At 46.6% G+C, this 22916-nt stretch overlaps 1 protein-coding gene across 1 annotated transcript in view; it reads right to left on the bottom strand.

The window, feature by feature from the left end:
- LOC139268260 (hepatocyte nuclear factor 1-alpha-like) overlaps positions 1-2569 on the bottom strand; it is a 292924-nt gene extending 290355 nt beyond the window's left edge. Inside the window, exon 1 of the mRNA XM_070886311.1 lies at positions 2223-2569. Within this exon, the coding sequence (XP_070742412.1) occupies positions 2223-2569 (347 nt within the window). The remainder of the gene's footprint in view (positions 1-2222) is intronic.
- Positions 2570-22916: the final 20347 nt, after the last annotated feature.

Raw genomic sequence — 22916 nt, 5'->3', positions numbered from 1 at the left:
TCAACCAACATCATTAAAAACAGATCATTTGGTCATTATAACATTGCTGTTTGTGAAAACTTGCTGTGTACAAATTGACTCCCATGTTTTCTACATTACAACAGTGACTACAATTCAAAAGTAATTCACTGGCTGTAAAGCACTTTGGGACACCCTGAGGTTGTGAAAGGCACTATATAAATGCAAGTTTTTATTTCTTATCATACAGCTAAATAAGAGATTAGTTCATTACTATTGTTCCTTCCCAGTGCTTATAATCGTTCCTTAAACAGGCTAGTTTTCAGAAGGCTATTTAAAAGCACCTTTGAAAACCAACATTCCAGCTTTAATATGGAATGGATTTGGGCTGAACCAATGTACCTGCCCTGGTTGAGCATGTACCGCATCAAGCACTGCCACAAGGGTCCCTGCCCTTTTCAAACTGGTGTCATTTCTGTTCGGCACCATTCAAGCTGCACTCTAACATGTAGTGAGCTTATTTGGAATAAATTGGAGAAGGGGGAGGGTGAAGGTCCCATGATTAAAACGTCAGTACATTTATCTCCCAGGAACATAGTGCGGCAAGGTCATTGGTGGCGGCGGGTCCCTGGGAACATAACACCTCGGGGACACGTCACACACACTGCAAAATACTTGCATCCAAACTCGAAAGAAACACGGAAAATTAGTGGAAAATAGGTTAAAGTATTTTTTTAAAAACATAATGAACATTTTGTACCGTATTTTATATAGTTTTGCCCAAACAAATCAATGTGGTAATCCCCTGTGTTAATCCTGAACTACTTTTTTATTGAACTATTGATGTTGAGCAGTAGATAAAACAGCCACCTGGACCAAAGTCCAAATCACCTTGGAACAAACAAGCGCTCTTTTCCACCTTTTTTTCTGCTTTACAAACTCCAATTTGTGCTTTCTCTGCGATGCTGGCCACTGGTTCAGTAACGGGTCTGTTCCCCCGTTCTCCTGCCATTCAATAACCACACTCGGTTACGTATCAACCTGAGCCTGGTAGCTTTTAAAGGGGAGCCGGGTTGATTATTAAAGCACTATATTAATGTAAAGTCCAAGCGGACACTTTGACCCGCGCAATTAACACAGCTCTCGCTAGCTGACTGCTCCCTGCTGTAAGTTACGAAAATGAATCCAATTCGAACAACCTGTTACCCACCTCACAGAATCAATACAATCAAATCAAATATATAATCATATCAATCGGTATCCTCACTACAAAACGAATTATAAATCCTATTATTAACGGTTCATAGGCCGTTGGTCAAATTTGGTTTAATTCGTTCGAGAATTTCCAGATTGTGATGTCTTGCTTTACGATCAAAGGAAAACATTAACTTAATAAAGGAGATTTTAAAACATTCACCACTAATACGGTAACTGTTTATATATATATTTATATAGGACAGTTTAAATTATGCTTATTTAAAACTAACTTTCCTTAAAGTTGGCCAAGCCGAAATAATTCGTTAGTATACAAAATATGCCTGCAGTAACTTCAATGATTAGCAGTTTTACCCAGTTTTATTGGGTAAACAGTTCATTTTCGATATTAACCCATTTTCTTGTGCAATGTTTTAAATTGTAACATTTGACTATTTACCCAGAGGCTGTAACAGACGATTATTTGTACCTTGTAACGTTACTATCGATTTAATTTCAACAAAGTTCAGTGACAAATGAAAAATATCGAGACGAATTCAGTGTGCAGAATTATAAAGGACATTAGTATTCCCTTTTACCTAATTCTGCCACACACACACACAGTCATTGCACGGTGCAACTTTGTTGTAATTGACATGTTGTACGAACGAAATAGACAAGTCCCGTAACGATCGAATTTGCACACAAAGAAATTAATTAATAACAGAAAAAGAAATAACTTTAATCTGGGCAGACTTTCCCTATCGGTCACACGCTTCCGGCCGCGTGTATAATCAGTAGTTAATGATCAAATGTAACCAAAACGGGACGGCTATACTATTTTCGTTTATATTTTGCAAAAGAACAGAGAAATAACAATCAATTGGATAATTAGTAACTAGCTGAGGCACGCCTGATGCAGCCTGGCAGCTTTCCGTCACACGTTACACAGAATGGACTGCACAAGATCAGGGGCAACCTGGGATGGAATGGCAATATTCTGCTTTTTTTGTTGTTGTTTGCCTGTTAAAGAGGAGAAAACAAATGGGGAGGGGGAAAAGGGTCCTTACTGTAGAAGCTGTTCCACTATTGCCCTTTGCTGGGCGGCTTCTTCGGGGCTGAGGTCGTCCAGTTCCTTCAGGATCGCCGGGGTGTCGTAGTCTTCGTCGCCGTCCTCCGAGCTCTCGTCGCCGGATACTTTGTCGAGGTGGTGGCCGTTCTCTGAGGGCGGCAGCGGCTCGGTTTTGGAGCCGTGGCTGGGCAGGGCGCTGATCGTCGACCCCTGAGCTTCGTCCGTCTTGGCAGGTGGATAAGGATCGAGTTCATGGAGAGCTTCGATCAGGGTCTGCTTGTTGATCCCAGAACCCACCAATGCATTGACCAGCTCCTGCTGCAGAGGTGTTAATTTGGTCACCATGTCCCCAGCACCCCCCACACAAACAAAGTTGTAACTAATCCAACTTTCCTCCCAGATTTTTTCTTTCAATTCCAATGTATTTAACTCTCGTCATAACAAGGTCTCCCTGATGTTACTGAACTTTCCCCCACATGGTCCAACAAGCTAACATAGAAACATACTCTTCCAAAAACAAGTAAATCACCCCAAACTCCTATTTTCTACACAAGAAAGTGTCCGGCTTTGGTCATCATAAACGTAGCCTAGCTCATCTGTTTACATTCGAACTGGGCACATTTTCCTAGGTTCACATTTATCCATCCGCTCCTGCAGCCACTGAACTTTGGACCCCATCTTAACTGTTGTACAAAGTGCAGGGGAATATGTTAAACACTAAAACTGCACCTAACACGTCAATAAAAGAAGCCTTTCTATTTTTTTTCTACATCTGAAATGCATGAAATAATGAAAGCTTTTTTTCAAAACCAATTTTTTTTCAAAGTCCCCCCCCCCCCAATCTCTTTCAAATATTTATTTTCAACTCATGTTCAATATTGATTCAGCTATCGGACCCAGTCAGCTGCTCTCCCAACTACCTAGAGTTTGATCACCAAGCTCAGTGACTGGGTACAATGGTCACAGTGCCCTGTTTTTCTGGCCTACACTCCATCGAAGCAGGGTTACTCATTTTACTTTCATTCTAGTTATGCGTCAAAATTAGAGTCAATGTTCATTCAGAAAGGGAGGAACTACCTGGAAAGAAAGAACTTGCATTTCCTTTCACAACCTCAGGGCGTCCTGAAGTACTCGACAGACAATTAAGTACTTTTGAGGTGCAGTCACTGTTTAGGGTACATCATGGGGAATGGTGGGAAGGGAATAAGACAGGAAAGACAAAAAAATATGGGGGGAAATGTCTCCCTCATTAATGACACTGGTTGTACCTGTACTAGAAACAGAGAGAGTGAGAGAGAGTGGGCTTGTCTTCTTGTAAGAGCACCATCATCATACTCTGATAGGCAATCTGTTCAACCTTCGTCGCCTCCAGGCCAGATCCAAGACTGTCCCATCCTCTGTCGTCGAACTACAGTACACGGACGATGCTTGCATCTGCGCACATTCAGAGGTTGAACTCCAAGTCATCGTCAACATCTTCACTGAGGCATACGAAAGCATGGGCCTTACACTAAACATCCGTAAGACAGAGGTCCTCCACCAACCTGACCCCGCCAAACAGCACTACCTCCTGGTCATCAAGATCCACGTCATGGCCCTGGACACGTGGACCACTTTCCATACCTCTGGAGCCTATTATCAGCAAGGGCAGACATCGACAGCGAGGTTCAACACTGCCTCCAGTGTGCCAGCGCAGCCTTCGGCTGCCTGAGGAAAAGAGTGTTCGAAGATCAGGCCCTGAAATTTTGCACCAAGCTTCTGGTCTATAGTGATACCCGCCCTCCCGTATGGCTCAGAGACATGGACCATATACAGTAGACACCTCAAATCGCTGGAGAAATACCACCAACAAAGTCTCCACAAGATTCTGCAAATCCCCTGGGAGGATAGACACACCAATGTCAGTGTTCTCGATCAGGCCAACATCCCCAGCATCGAGTCACTGACCACACTCGACCAGCTCCATTGTTCACATGCCTGACACAAGACTCCCAAAGCAAGCGCTCTACTCGGAACTCCTACATGGCAAGCGAGCCCCAGATGGGCATCGGAAATGTTTCAAGGTCACCCTCAAACCCTCCTTGATAAAGTGCAACATCCCCACCGACACCTGGGAGTCCCTGGCCAAAGACCGCCCTAAGTGGAGGAAGAGCATCCGGGAGGGCGCTGAGCACCTCGAGTCTCATCGCCGAGAGCATGCAGAAAACAAGTGCAGGCAACTGAAGGAGCGTGCGGCAAACCAGACTCCCCACCCACCCTTTCCTTCAACGATTGTCTGTCGCACCTGTGACAGAGACTGTAATTCTTGTATTGGACTGTTCAGTCACCTAAGAACTCACTTTTAGAGTGGAAGCAAGTCTTCCTCGATTTCGAGGGACTGCCTATGATGATGATGATAGGCAATGGCTCCTCATTGATGAAACAGCCAGTTCTACATGATCTCTTTCCACATCTGTCATTCTGGCCACCAGAAAAATGTTTACAGTACCTGGCATAACTTCAACTTTTATGATAAGGTTTTCTGTTTTGAAGAATACATTTTTAAAATTACATACACTAGTGATGCATCAGTGCCATACATCATCAATCATGTCACTGCTTATCTGTGTGCAAATTTCCTGCTAGAGTCACATACCACTGTTTTAATAGGTCAACCATGCCTCTTTAAGTGACTAACCGCCTCCAGCTCTGCAACTCTCTGAGAACTCTGCATTCCTCCAACTCTGGCCTCGTATGCAACCCCCAATTCCTTCGCCCCACCATTGGCGGCCGTGCCTTCAGCTGTCTAGGCCCCAACCTCTGGTATTCCTTCCCTCAACTTCTCTGTCTCTCCACGTTCCTTAAAACCTATCTCATTGACTAAGCTTTTGGTCACCAGTCTGTACAGGGCTAGAAATTCGGTGCTCGGCCATAATTGTATTTTTTCGCCCAAATTATCGTTATGGCAACACTATGGCTATGAGGCAGTAAAGTCGAGCTTCAATTTGCACACAGTAAAAATCGGCATTGCACGAGGATTCGTGGCGCAAACCGCAATCCTCGCCAACTTTACTCCGAGGCCGATACCGCTGCGAGTTGGGCCGTGGGAAGGGGGAAAACACCTAAAAAGAAATTGCAAAATTAAAAAAATAAAAAATCACAAAACATTCACAAGACACTTAACTAGCGAATTGTTGCAAACGAATTAAAAATTAAAACTTTGACTTACCTTTATTGCAGGTTTTCATACTTACCGCTGATCCAAGAGCTGCAACGCAACATTTTCCTTGCTGTTTTTTTTCGTCCTAAAATGGGTGCGCTCAGATCTGAGCCAAATTTTTGATGAAAGCGATACTTCGAGTCTTGCACGGCGACGCTCCTCTCTCCAGCGGTATTTGAAAAATGCCGGCACAAGACTTCTCCGAATTTCCCGGTTTGCCGTTTTTCACCCAAAACGGCAAAATAGCGTTGAAAAACCGGTCGCAAGGTCAGTGAATTTTTAGCCCTCATGAATGTCTCCTTCTTTGGCTCAGTGTCAATTTTTGTCTGATTACGCTCCTGTGAAGCACCTTGGGACGTTTTACTATGTTAAGGGCACTATATAAATACAGTTGTTTTTGTTGTTGCTTTTAGCACACCATGTTGCTCTGATACAGTAAGAGTGAGAAACAGAGTCTCAATTATGTAAATGAACTTATACATGATGCAGTATTTAAACCCGGTATGAATTGCTGGAAAGAAATGTGCACACTTTTAAGGTCAGTCTACTGATCTGATATAGATTCATTTTTGGGAGGCTTCATTTAAATATAGTCCAGTTTTTGTGATACCAGATGACATTAGGGTAGATCTCAATTTTGTGCCATAGTGTAAAACGGGTGATCGTGAGTGGGCAGCCCTGTATTACATCTCCCCTGATTGAAGTAAATGGAAATAAAAATGGGGTGAGATGTAAAAGGAGCTGCCATCTCACTATCCCCCATTTTACACTATTCCACAAAGTCAAGATCTACCCCATTGTGTATCTTTAGGCAATGATTGTCAGTGCCACACAGAGTGACTGCAATTTAGAAGGGAGTACAGGTAGAAAGTGCAATCAAATAGATTGCAAAGTAACTAGATTGTCTCTCTTTTTGTGCAGTGCCATGATATGTGAATGACATGATGATGTATTGCAGACCAATTTATGCTGTGTATTACCTGGTTTTAAACAAACAAGAAAGTGTTGCCAAGGACAGTTGCATGAAGTTGGTGCCCCTTTAACAAGGTGTTCTGTGAACGATGAATTACTGCGACTGGTTGAGGAGGACTCTAGCGACGACTTTCCCAGTGGCTGATAGCAGGGAGATTCCTCTATAGTTGCTGCAGTCGGACTTGTCCCCTTTTTTAAAGATGGTCACGATTACTGCATCTCTGAGATCCCCCTGCATGCTCTCCTCCCTCCAGATGAGAGAGATGAGGTCGTGTATTCGCGCCAGCAGTGCCTCAAGAAAGTCGTCGAGCTACAGTACATGGACGACGCCTGCGTCTGCACATATACAGAGGCTGAACTCCAGGACATAGTCCAGGACGTATTTACTGAGACGTACGAAAGCATGGGCCTTATGCTAAACATCCATAAGACAAAAGTCCTCCACCAGCCTGTCCTCGCCACACAGCACTGCCCCCAGTCATCAAGCTCCACGGCGCAGCCCTGGACACCGTGGATCACTTCCCATATCTTGGGAGCCTCCCATCAACAAGAGCAGGCATTGACGAGATCCAACACCACCTCCAGTGCACCAGTGCAGCCTTCGGCCGCTTGAGGAAAAGAGTGTTTGAAGACCAGGCCCTCAAAACTGCCACCAAGCTCATGGTCTACAGGGCTGCAGTAATACCCGCCCTCCTGTATGGCTCAGAGACATGGACCATTTACAGTAGACACCTCAAGTCACTGGAAAAATATCACCAACGATGTCTCCGCAAGATCCTACAAATCCCCTGGGAGGACAGGCGCACCAACATCAGCATCCTCGACCAGGCCAACATCCCCAGCATTGAAGCACTGACCACACTTGATCAGCTCCGCTGGGCAGGCCACATAGTTCGCATGCCAGACACAAGACTTCCAAAGCAAGTGCTTTACGCGCTGGTCCTTCACGACAAACGAGCCAAAGGTGGCAGTGGAAACGTTACAAGGACACCCTCAAAGCCTCCCTGATAAAGTGCGACATCCCCACTGACACCTGGGAGTCCCTGGCCAAAGATCACCCTAAGTAGAGGAAGTGCATCCGGGAGGGTGCCGAGCAGCTCGAGTCTCAACGCGAGAAAATATGCAGAAATCAAGCGCAGGCAGCGGAAAGAGCGTGCGGCAAACCAGTCTCACCCACCTCTTCCCTCAACCACTATCTGTCCCACCTGTGACAGAGTCTGTGACCCTCATATTGGACTGTTCAGCCACCAAAGAACTCACTTCAGGAGTGGAAGCAAGTCTTCCTCGACTCCGAGGGACTGCCTATGATGATGATAATGATATGATGATGACTGCCACTGGTCAACCAACAAAATAGTCAAACTTCTTAATGAGTTAAAAAAGGAAGTGGGTCTCTTGACGAAACTCACATCAGCATATAATCAGCTGCTGGCAGCTATGGCCAGATGTCCCTCCACTGGCAGTATTTATAGAGGTATGGTATCCCCATTGAAAACCAATAACATACGATCAAAGGCAGTTACTATTGTGCACTCGAGGAAACAGATAGAATAGTGCCATCAAAGAAAATATGTTTTTCATGCAGCTCCACTTGTCCATAGCAACACAGCAATATACAAGACCCGAAGGGAATGTTGCAAACTGGTTCCAGGGTTAGAAAAATACCCTACTGTACACAATCTCTCATGTCTCCTCAATCAGTGTCTCTGACTTTTATCTACTCAGTTCAACCTTACAATAAAGATCTTTATTGAGGAGTCTTGGGTTCTTTTGTGTTGATGCATTCTCAGTTGTATTTGACCAGGATGTAATAAGGAAATGCCAGGCTGCCCTGCAAATAAAGGCGGGAGCTCTTCATGTAACTAATTTCAGAAACAGCTTGCATATATCATCTTATCGTGAGGTGTGTGATGCACCTAAGATAACTGGAATTGTGCACAGTGTAGATGGAAACATAAAATTACAAAGGGATAACAACAGATTAAGTGAATGGGCAAAACTGTGGCAAATGGATCCACTTTGGACCTAAAAAGGATAGTACAGGGCACATTCTAAATAGTGCAAGGCTCAGAACAGTGGAGGTCCAAAGAGACTTGGGGGTTCAGGTACATCGACCATTAAAATGTCATGAACAGGTACAGAAACTAATCAAAGAGGCAAATAGAATGCTGGCCTTTATATCTAGAGGACTAGAATACAATGGGGTAGAAGTTATACTGCAGCTATACAAAGCGCTGGTTAGACCACACCTGGAGCAGTTCTGGGCACCAACAACAACAACTTGTATTTATTTAGCGCCTTTAAAGTAGTAAAATGTCCCAAGGCGCTTCACAGGAGTATTATAAGGCAAAAATTTGACACCGAGCCACATAAAAAGAAATTACGGCAGATAACCAAAAGCTTGATCACATAGGTAGGTTTTAAGGAACGTTTTAAAGGAGGAAAGAGAGGTAGAGAGGCGGACAGGTTTAGAGAGGGAGTTCCAGAGCTTGGGGCCTAGGCAACTGAAGGCACGGCCACCGATGGTTGAGCAATTATAATCAGAGATGCTCAAGAGGGCAGAATTTATGGAGCGCAAATATCTCAGGAGATTGTGAGACTGAAGGAGATTACAGAGATAGGGAGGGGCGAGGGCATGGAGGAATTTGTAAACAAGGATGAGAATTTTGAAATCAAGGCATTGCTTAACTGGGAGCCAATGTAGGTCAGCGAGTACAGGGATGGTGGGTGAGCGGGACCTGTTGCGAGTTAGGACAGGAGCAGCAGAGTTTTGGATGACCTGAAATTTACATAGGGTAGAATGTGGGAGGCCAGCCAGGAGTGTGTTGGAGTAGTCAAGTCTAGAGGTAACAAAGGCATGGATGAGGGTTTCAGCAGCAGATGAGCTGAGGCAGGGGCGGAGACAGGCAATGTTACAGAGGTGAAAATAGGCGGTTTTAGTTATGCCACAGATATGTGATTGGAAGCTAATTTCAGGGTCAAATATAACACCAAGGTTCAGCCTCAGACAGATGTTAGGGAGCGGAATCGAGTCGGTGGCTAAGGAATGGAGTTTGTGGCAGAGAATGGCTTCGGTCTTCCCAATATTTAATTGGAGAAAATTACTGCTCATCCAGTACTGGATGTCGGACAAGCAGTCTGACAAATTAGAGACCATGGAGGGGTCGAGAAAAGTGGTGTTGAGGTAGAGCTGGGTGTCGTCAGTGTACATGTGGAAACGGATGCCGTGTTTTCGGATGATGTCGCCAAAGGGCAACATGTAGATGAGAAATAGGAGGGACCAAGGATATACTCTTGGTGGAGCCCTGAGGTAACAATGTGGGAGTGGGAAGAGAAGACGTTGCAGGTGATTTTCTGGCTACGATTAGGTATCACACCTTAGGTAGGATATATTGGCTTTGGAGGAAGTGCAGTGTAGGTTTACCAGAATGATACCTGGACTTCAAAGGTTAAGTTATGAGGAGAGATTACACAAATTAGGGTTGTATTCCCTAGAATTTAGAAGGTTAAGGTGTGATCTGATCAAAGTTTTCAAGATATTAAAGGGAACAGATAGGGTAGATAGAGAGAAACTATTTCCGCTGGTTGGGGTTATTACGTTCATAATAAAGGGTGAGACTGAGTACTGTGTGCAATGAGCAAGTGTGACCTTAGATCTTTGAATAAGATTCCAGAGTGCAGGTATCTCGTGGGTGGCCTGCTTATATACTGTGCTTCCAAGGGATGCTGGGATCCCTTGGGACTCCAACAGGTGGGCCCTCTGGTGGTCAGGTGTCATGCAGGTTACAAAGGGTTAAATACATAACATCACTCCCCCGTGAAGTCAACAGTACACTTATTTACAAAGTGAGACAATCTAGGGCTTTACGCTCCCTTGTCGATCGTCTCGGTACAAATGCGGGTATGGGTGGATTGGTCAGTTCTTCACTGGGTTGTTGGGCAGCCAGCCTTGCCAAGCTGCTGGGGATGGTGAGTTCAGTTTCGTGGTCAACCATGATGTCAGTTGACACTTGTGTACGTGTTGGAGGGTCAATGTTGGTGGTGTCCTCTTCGGGTTGTTCGTAGCTGTTGGTGAACCGCAATTTGATTTGGTCCAAATGTTTTCTATGCGTTTGTCCATTGGCCAATTTGACCTGAAACACCCTACTCCCCTCTTTGGCTGTGACCCTGCCAGCAAGCCATTTGAGACCATGTCCATAATTGAGCACAAACACAGGATCATTGATCTCAATATCACGTGACAAATATAGCCTGACATCAGTAGTGGGGAAAATGTTGGAATCAATCATTAACGATGAAATAGCAGCACATTTGGAAAGCAGTGATAGGATTGGTCCAAGTCAGCATGGATTTATGAAGGGGAAATCATGCTTGACAAATCTTCTGGAATTTTTTGAGGATGTAACTAATAGAGTAGACAGGGGAGAATCAGTAGATGTGGTGTATTTGGACTTTCAAAAGGCTTTTGACAAGGTCCCACACAAGAGATTGGTGTGCAAAATCAAAGCACATGATATTGGGGGTAATGTACTGACATGGATAGAGAACTGGTTGGCAGAGAGGAAGACAGGAAGCAGAGAGTCGGGATTAACGGGTCCTTTTCAGAATGGCAGGCAGTGACTAGTGGAGTGCCGCAGGGCTCAGTGCTGGGACCCCAGCTCTTTACAATATATATTAATGATTTGGATGATGGAATTGAGTGTAATATCTCCAAGTTTGCAAATGACACTAAACTGGGTGGCGGTGTGAGTTGTGAGGAGGACGCTAAGAGGCTGCAGGGTGATTTGGACAGGTTAGGCGAGTGGGCAAATACATGGCAGATGCAGTATAATGTGGATAAATGTGAGGTTATCCATTTTGGGGGCAAAAACACGAAGGCAGAATATTACCTGAATGGCGGCAGATTAGGAAAAGGGGAGGTGCAGCGAGACCTCGGTGTCATGATTCATCAGTCATTGAAAGTTGGCATGCAGGTACAGCAGGCGGTGAAGAAGGCAAATGGTATGTTGGCCTTCATAGCAAGGGGATTTGGGTATAGGAGCAAGGAAGTCTTACTGCAGTTGTATAGGGCCTTGGTGAGGCCCCACCTGGAATATTGTGTTCAGTTTTGGTCTCCTAATCTGAGGAAGGACATTCTTGCTATTGAGGGAGTGCAGCGAAGGTTCACCAGACTGATTCCTGGGACGGCAGGACTGACATATGAGGAGAGATTGGATCGACTGGGCCTGTATTCACTGGAGTTTAGAAGGATGAGAGGGGATCTCATAGAAATATATAAAATTCTGATGGGACTGGACAGGTTAGATGCGGGAAGAATGTTCCCGATGTTGGGGAAGTCCAGAACCAGGGGACATAGTCTTAGGATAAGGGGTAAGCCATTTCGGACTGAGATGAGGAGGAACTTCTTCACTCAGAGAGTTCTTAACCTATGGAATTCCCTACCGCAGAGAGTTGTTGATGCCGGTTCATTGGATATATTCAAGACGGAGTTAGATATGGCCCTTGCGGCTAAAGGGACCAAGGGATATGGAGAAAAAGCAGGAACGGGGTACTGAAGAAATGATCAGCCATGATCTTATTGAATGGTGGTGCAGGCTCGAAGGGCCAGATGGCCTACTCCTGCACCTATTTTCTATGTTTCTATGTTTCTATGTTACACACTTTGTTGATGCCGCTTGCCCTCCACGAGATCATGGAGATCAGGGTGGACAAGAGAGAATCTTGTTTTAAGCGCCCTTTTCATGAGCAGCTCGGCTGGGGGAACCCCGGTGAGTGAGTGGAGTCTGGTGCAGTAACTGAGCAGCACTCGGGACAACCGGGTCTGCAGGGAGCCTTCCGACACATGTTTTAAGCTTTGCTTGATGGTCTGAACTGCCCGTTCTGGCTGGCCATTGGATGTGGGCTTGAACAGGGCAGATATGACGTGTTTGATCCCATTGCGCATCATGAATTCCTTGAATTCAGCACTAGTGAAGTATGGCCCATTGTCGCTGATTAGGACATCATGCAAGCCGTGCGTGGCAAACATGGCTCGTAGGCTTTCAATGGTGGCCGAGGACATGCTTACATATATTATTGCACATTCAATCCATTTTGAGTAAGCATCCATGACAACCAAAAACATTTTGCCTAGAACTGGGCCCACATAGTTTACATGGATCCTCGACCATGGTTTGGAGGGCCACGACCACAAACTTAGCGGTGCCTCTCTGGGTGCATTGCTCAGCTGAGAGCAAGTGTTGCACTGGCGCACGCATGACTCTAAATCTGAGTCAAATCCAGGCCACCATACATGGGATCTGGCTATGGCTTTCATCATTATGATGCCTGGGTGGGTGCTGTGTAGTTCAGATATGAATGTGTCTCTGTCTTTCTTGGGCAAGACCACACGATTGCCCCACAATAGACAGTCCGCCTGCAGGGACAACTCGTTTTTGCAACTGTGGAACTGCTTCATCACCTCCTGCATCTCCACTGGGACACCAGACCAGCTTCCATGGAGGACAAAGTTTTTTACCAAGGACAGTAAAGGATCCTGGCTGGTCCAGATCCTGATCTGGCGGGACATAATGGGGGACTTTTCGTTCTCAAATGCCTCCATGACCACGAGCAAGTCCGCTGGCTGTGCCATTTCCACCCCGGTGGTGGGCAATGGCAGCCGACTGAGAGCATCTGCGCAGTTCTCTGTGCCCAATCTGTGGCGGATTACATAGTTGTATGCCGACAGTGTGAGCGCCCATCTTTGGATGCGGGCAGAGGCATTGGTATTAATCCCTTTGCTCTCAGAGAACAGCGATATGAGCGGCTTGAGGTCAGTTTCAAGCTCAAACTTGAGGCCAAATAAGTACTGGTGCATTTTTTTTACCCGTAAACGCACACCAGAGCCTCTTTTTCAATCATGCTGTAGGCCCTTTCAGCCTTGGACAAACTCCTGGACGCATAGGCGACCGGTTGCAAAATCCCCGATTCATTAGCTTGTTGGAACACACACCCAAGCCCGTATGACGACGCATCGCAAGCTAGCACTAATCGTTTACAAGGGTTATACAGGACAAGCAGTTTGTTAGAACACAACAGATTTCTGGCTTTCTTAAAGGCAGCCTCTTGTGAATTCCCCCACACCCAGTCGTCTTCCTTGCGCAGTAGCGCATGTAGGGGTTCTAGCAGGGTGCTTAACCCAGGTAAGAAATTATCGAACTAGTTAAGGAGTCCCAGGAACGACTGCAGCTCCATCACGTTCTGTGGTCTCGGCGCGTTCTTAATGGCTTCCGTCTTGACGTTGGTGGGTCTGATGCCATCTGCTGTGATTTTCCTTCCCAAGAATTCGACGTCCTGTGCCAGGAAAATAAACTTCGAGCGTTTCAAGCTGAGCCCCACGTCATCCAACCGAAGAAGAACCTCCTCCAGATTCTTCAAGTGCTCCATGGTGTCCCGACCTGTAACCAATATATCGTCCTGGAAGACCACTGTACAAGGAACCGACTTTAGCAGGCTCTCCATGTTATGCTGGAAGATCGCCGTGGCCGACCGAATCCCGAACCGGCACTGGTTGTAGATAAACATACCTTTGTGCGTGTTGATGCAGGTGAGGCCTTTCGAAGACTCCTCCAGCTCCTGCGTCATGCAGGCCGAGGTCAGGTCCAGCTTGGTGTATGTTTTCCCTCCAGCCAGGATCGCAAATAGGTCGTCTGCCTTGGGTATAGGGTACTGGTCCTGCAGCAAAATAGGGTTAATCGTTACTTTATAGTCCCCACAAACTCTAACCGTGCCGTTCTCCTTGAGTACCGGGACAATCAGACTGACCCAGTCGTTGAATTCCACCGGCGCGATGATGCCTTCATGTTGCAGCCTATCGAGCTCAATTTCCACTTTTTCACGCATCATGTACATAAGAACATAAGAACATAAGAACATAAGAAATAGGAACAGGAGTAGGCATCTAGCCCCTCGAGCCTGCTCCGCCACTCAACAAGATCATGGCTAATCTGGCCGTGGACTCAGCTCCACTTACCCGCCCGCTCCCCGTAACCCTTAATTCCCTTATTGGTTAAAAATCTATCTATCTGTGATTTGAATTACATTCAATGAGCTAGCCTCAACTGCTTCCTTGGGCAGAGAATTCCACAGATTCACAACCCTCTGGGAGAAGAAATTCCTTCTCAACTCGGTTTTAAATTGGCTCCCCCGTATTTTGAGGTTGTGCCTCCTAGTTCTAGTCTCCCCGACCAGTGGAAACAACCTCTCTGCCTCTATCTTGTCTATCCCTTTCATTATTTTAAATGTTTCTATCAGATCACCCCTCATCCTTCTGAACTCCAACGAGTAAAGACCCAGTCTACTCAATCTATCATCATAAGGTAACCCCCTCATCTCCGGAATCAGCCTAGTGAATCGTCTCTGTACCCCCTCCAAAGCTAGTATATCCTCCCTTAAGTAAGGTGACCAAAACTGCACGCAGTACTCCAGGTGCGGCCTCACCAATACCCTGTACAATTGCAGCAGGACCTCCTTGCTTTTGTACTCCATACCTCTCGCAATGAAGGCCAACATTCCATTCGCCTTCCTGATTACCTGCTGCACCTGCAAACTCACTTTTTGGGATTCATGCACAAGGACTCCAAAAAGAGTTTCATGCACAAGGACCCCCAGGTCCCTCTGCACCGCAGCATGTTGTAATTTCTCCCCATTCAAATAATATTCCCTTTTACTGTTTTTTTTTCCAAGGTGGATGACCTCACATTTTCCGACATTGTATTCCATCTGCCAAACCTTAGCCCATTCGCTTAACCTATCTAAGTCTCTTTGCAGCCTCTCTGTGTCCTCTACACAACCCGCTTTCCCACTAATCTTTGTGCCATCTGCAAATTTTGTTACACTACACTCTGTCCCCTCTTCCAGGTCATCTATGTATATTGTAAACAGTTGTGGTCCCAGCACCAATCCCTGTAGCACACCGCTAAGCACTGATTTCCAACCGAAAAGAACCCATTTATCTCGACTCTCTGCTTTCTGTTAGTCAGCCAATTCTCGATCCATGCTAATACATTTCCTCTGACTCTGCGTACCTTTATCTCCTGTAGTAACCTTTTGTGTGGCACCTTATCGAATGCCTTTTGGAAATCTAAATACATCACATCCATCGGTACACCTCTATCCACCACGCTCGTTATATCCTCAAAGAATTCCAGTAAATTAGTTAAACATGATTTCCCCTTCATGAATCCATGTTGCGTCTGCTTGATTGCACTATTCCTATCTAGATATCCTGCTATTTCTTCCTTAATGATAGCTTCAAGCATTTTCCCCACTACAGATGTTCAACTAACCGGCCTATAGTTACCTGCCTTTTGTCTGCCCCCTTTTTTAAACAGAGGCGTTACATTAGCTGCTTTCCAATCCGATGGCACCTCCCCAGAGTCCAGAGAATTTTGGTAGATTATAATGAATGCATCTGCTATAACTTCCGCCGTCTCTTTTAATACCCTGGGATGCATTTCATCAGGACCAGGGGACTTGTCTACCTTGAGTCCCATTAGCCTGTCCAGCACTACCTCCCTAGTGATAGTGATTGTCTCAAGGTCCTCCCTTCCCACATTCCCATGACCAGCAATTTTTGGCATGGTTTTTGTGTCTTCCACTGTGAAGACCGAAGCAAAATAATTGTTTAATGTCTCAGCCATTTCCACATTTCCCATTATTAAATCTCCCTTCTCATCTTCTAAGGGACCAACATTTAATTTAGTCACTCTTTTCCATTTTATATATCGGTAAAAGCTTTTACTATCTGTTTTTATGTTTTGCGCAAGTTTACTTTCGTAATCTATCTTTCCTTTCTTTATTGCTTTCTTAGTCATTCTTTGCTGTCGTTTAAAATTTTCCCAATCTTCTACTTTCCCACTAACCTTGGTCACCTTATACACATTGGTTTTTAATTTGATACTCTCCTTTATTTCCTTGGTTATCCATGGCTGGTTATCCCTTCTCTTACCACCCTTCTTTTTCACTGGAATATATTTTTGTTGAGCACTATGAAAGAGCTCCTTAAAAGTCCTCCACTGTTCCTCAATTGTGCCACCATTTAGTCTGTGTTCCCAGTCTACTTTAACCAACTCTGCCCTCATCCCACTGTAGTCCCCTTTGTTTAAGCATAGTACGCTCGTTTGAGACACTACTTTCTCACCCTCAATCTGTATTACAAATTCAACCATACTGTGATCACTCATTCCGAGAGGATCTTTTACTAGGAGATCGTTTACTATTCCTGTCTCATTACACAGGACCAGATCTAAGATAGCTTGCTCCCTTGTAGGTTCTGTAACATACTGTTCTAAGAAACAATCCCGTATGCATTCTATGAATTCCTCCTCAAGGCTACCCCATGCGATTTGATTTGACCAATCGATATGTAGGTTAAAATCCCCTATGATATTGTCGTTCCTTTTTTGCATGCCTCCATTATTCCCTTGATTATTGTCCGCCCCACCGTGAAGTTATTATTTGGGGGCCTATAAATTACGCCCACCAGTGACTTTTTCCCCTTACTATCTCTAATCTCCACCCACAATGATTCAACATTTTGTTCATTAGAGCCAATATCGTCTCTCACAACTGCCCTGATATCATCCTTTATTAACAGAGTTACCCCACCTCCTTTCCCTTCTTGTCTATCTTTCCGAATCGTCAGATACCCCTGTATGTTTAATTCCCAGTCTTGGCCACCCTGCAACCACGTTTCAGTAATGGCTACCAAATCATACCCATTTGTAATGATTTGTGCCGTCAACTCATTTACTTTGTTTCAAATGCTGCGTGCGTTTAGGTAAAGTGTTTTAATACTAGTTTTTAAACCATGATTTTTAGTTTTGACCCCTCTTGCAGCCCCTTTATATTCATACATATTGTCCCTTCCTATCACCTTGTGGTTTACACTTACCCCAGTGCTACTCTGCTCTGTTGCCTCCTGCTTTTTGCATCCTTTCTTGGGGTTCTGTTCATCTGAGCTCTCACCCACTCTAACTAGCTCAGAGCCCTCTCCTGGGTTCCCATCCCCCTGCCAAGCTAGTTTAAAGCCCTCCCAACCACACTATCAAAACCACCCGCGAGAACATTGGTCCCGTCTCTGTTGAGGTGTAACCTGTCCGACTTGTACAGGTTCCACCTACCTCAGAAGCGGTCCCAATTGTTCAGGAAACTAAAGCCCTCCCTCCTACACCAATGCCCCAGCCACGTATTTATCTGACTAGCCTTCCTCGTTCTACCCTCACTAGTATGTGGCACTGGCAACAATTTGAGATTACCACCTTTGAGGTCCTGGCTTTCAATCTTACTCCTAGCTCCCTAAACTCAGCTTTCAGGACCTCACCCCTCTTTCTACCTATGTCGTTGGTACCAATGTGGACCACAACCACTGGCTGTTCCCCTTCCCTCCCCAGAATGCCCTGCAGTCCCTCAGTGACATGATTGACCCTTGCACCAGGGAGGCCTATCTGCTCCCCTAACTATTGAATCTCCTATCACTATAGCCCTTCCCGTCTTCTTCCTCCCCCCCTGTGCAGCTGAGCCACCCACGGTGCTGTGGACTTGGTCTTAGGCTGCACTCCCCAGAGGCATCACTGCCCTCGCCAGTAGTCAGAATAGAGTACCGGTTGGAGAGCGGGATAGCCTCCGGGGACTCCTGCACTACCTGCCTCACCATACTCTTGTGTGCGATGGTCACCCATTCCCTATCCTCCTGTACCCTTTTAATCTGTGGGGTGACCAACGCCCGAAACGAGCTATCCACGTACCTCTCGTTCTCTTAGATGCTCCTCAGAGTCTCCAGTCCTCGCTCAAGCTCCGAGACTCGGCGCTCGAGTTGGAGGAGCTGGAGACACTTCCTGGACATGTGGTCATCCCCATTGCAGGAAGCATCCAGGAATTCCCACATGGCACAGGTGTTGCATTCCGTTTGAACGAGCTGCCCTGCCATCCCACTAGTTATCCTTAAATTACCCAGCAAAAACACTGACTCCCACTACACACATTAAACAGCTATTTAGTAATTTATCCTCTTATCTATTAGAACACAAAATCAAAGAGATATACTCACCAGCCGATCAGCCAACCACTTGCCAGCTTGGCTGTGACGTCACTTTTTGATTTCTTGTCCCTCCTCCCCGCACTGCTCGCTCACCGACTGCCGCTGGGCCTTTGTAGGCCGCTGACCCCGGACTGCCGCTGACGCTGCTCCTCCCCGCACTCTGACGTCACCTCTCGATTTCTCACCCCTCTATCTTTGTCTGCAGCTGGTTGGGCTGGTCTCTGGGCCTCCGTCTCCTACTCTCGCACTCCTTATCAGCTGCTCTGGTGTCAGCACTGGTAGGAAAAACTAGACAAAACAGCATCACCCACTTACCAAACTCACAAATGCCACTCTATGCTGCTGCACTACTGATGTACGGTACCACCCAAGTCTTGTGGTGGATGGGTCGCGTACTGGGAACCAAATGGATCTGCACTTTCTCCCCCAAAAAGCTTCCAATGCCTGGCTCAAACAATGATGGAAACTTGCTCAGAACCTGGGTACATGAGGCGTCATCAACGGACGAAAGCGCTCGGATGTCGTCCCAGTTCCAGCGGATTTTTCCCAGCCAGCTTCTGCCAAACAATGTGGGTTCATTCCCTAGTACAATCCACAGCGGGAGTTCGTGTGCTGCTCCATCGCAGGAGACTTTGACTTCTGCAATGCCAATTACCGGGATTAGTTCCTTGGTGTAAGTCCTTAGTTTGGTGTGAATGGGGCTGAGCTTGGGCCTGTGTGCCTTATTTCCCCACAGCCTGTCGAAGGCCTTTTTACTCATTATGGATTGACTTGCCCCCGTGTCTAGCTCCATAGATACTGGAATGCCGGTCAGTTCAACTTTCAACATTATAGGTGGACATTTCGAAGTGAACGTGTGTACCCCGTACACTTCTGCCTCCTCAGTACGAGTCTCTAATTCAGCCTGATCCACAGTAGATCGATCTTCCTCTGCAACGTGGTGGTTTGCAGGGTTTGTAGCTCGCCTGCACATTTGTTGGAGGTGTCCCATTGTTCTGCAACCATTGCACGCGTAGTGCTTAAAGCGGCATTGCTGGGGCCAATGATCACCTCCGCAGCACCAACAGGGTGTTAACTGCCTCGCATTAACAGATGATGGCGGACTCTGGGTCAATTGAGGTCAGGCCACAGCAGCCGGCGTGTACGTTCTGCCATTACATTTCTGCTCAAAACCGACGTTACTTTATGCACAGTACTGGCCAAAGCTTCTTTGTTCTGTGAAATCTGTTTGGCGTTGTTGCTGGTGGACATAAATGCCTGGGCTATTGTTATGGCTTTACTTAGATTCGGAGTTTCTACAGTCAACAGTTTGCGAAGGATTGTCTCATGTCCAATGCCCAATACAAAAAAGTCTCTGAGCATTTGTTCTAGGAATCCTTCAAACTCACAATGTCCTGCGAGGCGCCTTAGTTCGGTGATGTAGCTCGCCACTTCCTGGCCCTCCAATTGTTGACACGTGTAAAATCAATATCTTGCCATCAAAATGCTTTCCTCTGGACCAGCGTACACAATGCTTCGTAGGATTTCTCTGTTGGTTTTGCTGGGGCCAGGAGATTCTTCATGAGGCCATAGGTTGTGGCCCCACAGACAGTTAGGAGGATCGCCCTTCGTTTGGTAGCGTTCGCGTCCCCTTCCAGCTCGTTGGCCACGAAGTATTGGCCGATTCTCTCCATGAAGGCCTCCTAATCATTCCCTTTTGAGAACTTCTCCAGGATGCCAACTGTTCTTTGCATTTTCGCACGGTTGTTCATTACCTCGTCGCCAATTATTACACTCATAATAAAGGGTGAAACTGAGTACTGTGTGTAATGAGCAAGTGTGACCTTAGCTCCTTTAATAAGACTTCAGAGTGCCGGTACCTCGTGGGTGGCCTGCTTATATACTGCACTCCCAAGGGATGCTGGGATCCCTTGGGACTCCAACAGGTGGGCCCTCTGGTGGTCAGGTGTCATGCAGGTTACAAAGGGTTAAATACATAACAGGGGTGTCTAGGATTAGGGGGCATAGTCTAAAACTTAGAACCAGTTTTCAGGAGTGAAATTAGAAAACATTTCTACACACAAAGGGCTCAATTTTGGCCAGGAGTTGCTCCATTTTCTTTTGGAGTAACCTGCTTTTTCTTGCATAACTTAAAAATCTCCAGTTTCCCCAATCAATTTGCACCAGTGTAACTCACTTAGTTACATTTTTTTTAGGTTAGTTTTTTTTTCTCAAAAGGGGGCATTACCAGCCACCTACGCCAGTTCTGGCCATTTAGGCAACTTTGGCCAGTTAATAGTTACTCCATTTCTACATAGGCCAGCGTATGTGGCCACTTCAGAAAACGCTTGCGGAGAGTTAAGAAATCGGCGCAGGTTGGTACATCAGAGGCCATTCGGCCTGGGATCGGGGAGGGAAGTGAAGAGGACCTGCACCTAAACCAACCAAGCCTTACCCTTAGCAATGTTTGCAAACAAAACCGAACAATTCTATAAGAAATAAAAAAATTAACGTCCTACCTTCATCTTCAAACTCGGCCCGGGAAGGAAGCGGGCCAGTGCAGGAGGCCACTTGGCCAGGACTAGGGGATGGACAACACACCAGGAAGCCACGTGACCTGGGCTAGGGGCGGGACAATGCACTGGGAAGCCATTTGACCTGGGCTAGGGGGAGGAGCGATTGAACTTGCTGGCATCGGGATTCAACGGAGAGGCTGCAGCAAGCAAATCAACGGAGACGCTGGTGGTGGGGTGGGGGGGGGGGGGGGTTGCGGGGGGTTAGTGGGCAGGGTGGGAGGGAGCTGGCAAGCCACAGAGAGGGAGAGTAATAACACCAAACAAATCTCTCAGCACACAAGTGCTAGCAATGTTCATAAATTAACTGGAACTGTGTTTGTGAGTAGAAATGTATAGGGCAGAACCCACGAGACTGCAACTGCCAGCAGGCCTCAGGTGACCCTGATGACTCAGAGTCCTCAACAAAGGATGAATGCAAGGCAATTCACACCTTGTTGGCGTTGTGGAGACTTCCATTCAGCCTATTCATGCCGCTTCAAAGGGTATGTTGGCAAGAGCTGTGGAACAATGGGGCACCTCCAACGAGCTTGCAAAAGAGCTGCAAGCTCTGCAAAACCTGCTAACCACCATGTGGCAGAGGAAGATCGGTCCATGGTGGATCAAAGCAATTTCGAGCCTCAGAGAGAGGAGGCAGATGCTGAAATACATGGGGTGTACACATTTTCGACGAAATGTTCCACCTATAATGCTAAACATAAAATTGAATGGCTTACCCGTAGCCATGGAACTGGACACTGGTGCGAGCCAATCCATCATGAGTAAAATGATGTTTGAGAGACTGGTGCAACAAGGCATTCAGACCAGCCCTGAGTCCCATCCACACAAAACTGAGAACGTACACCAAAGAGCTTATCACTGTCCTGGGCAGTGCCATGGTCAAGGTCACCTACGAGGGCACAGTGCACAAACTGCCACTCTGGATTGTCCCAGGCGATGGTCCCACACTGCTTGGAAGGAGCTGGCTGGGCAAAATCCACTGGAACTGAGATGATATCCGAGCACTATCACATGTTGATGAGGCCTCATGTATCCAGGTTCTTAACAAATTTCCTTCCCTTTTTGAGCCAGGCATTGGAAACTTTTCCGGGGCGAAGGTGCAGATCCAGTTGGTCCCTGAGGCATGACCCATTCACCACAAGGCGCGAGCGGTACCTCACATGATGAGGGAGAGAGTGGAAATCGAGCTGGACAGGCTGCAACGCGAGGGCATCATCTCCCCAATGGAATTCAGCGAGTGGGCTAGCCCGATTGTTCCAATACTCAAAAGTGATGGCACGGTCAGAATTTGCGGCGATTATAAAGCAACTATTAATCGTTTCTCGCTACAGGACCAATACCTGCTACCTAAGGCAGATGACCTATTTGCGATGCTGGCAGGAGGCAAGACGTTCACCAAGCTCGACCTGACTTCGGCCTACATGACGCAGGAGCTGGAGGAGTTTTCAAAGGGCCTCACCTGCATCAACACGCACAAGGGACTGTTCATCTACAACAGATGGCCATTTGGAATTCGGTCGGCTGCAACGATCTTCCAGAGAAACACGGAGAGCCTACTCAAGTGGGTACCACACACGGTGGTCTTTCAGGACGAAATGTTGGTCACAGGTCGGGACACCGCCGAGCACCTACAAAACCTGGAGGAGGTCCTCCGGCAACTGTATCGCGTAGGGCTGTGGCTGAAGAGGTCGAAATGCGTCGTCATGGCAACAGAAGTGGAGTTTTTGGGGAGAAAGATCGCGGCGGACGGCATTCGGCCCACAGACGCCAAGACAGAGGCTATCAGGAATGCGCCCAGGCCACAGAATGTCACGGAGCTGCGGTCGTTCCTGGGACTCCTCAACTATTTTGGTAACTTCCTGCCGGGATTAAGCACCCTCTTAGAGCCCC

Source organism: Pristiophorus japonicus, chromosome 8 (assembly GCF_044704955.1).
Source record: "Pristiophorus japonicus isolate sPriJap1 chromosome 8, sPriJap1.hap1, whole genome shotgun sequence".
In the NCBI taxonomy this organism is placed as follows: domain Eukaryota; kingdom Metazoa; phylum Chordata; class Chondrichthyes; family Pristiophoridae; genus Pristiophorus; species Pristiophorus japonicus.
This window is presented reverse-complemented; position numbering and strand designations above follow the sequence as displayed.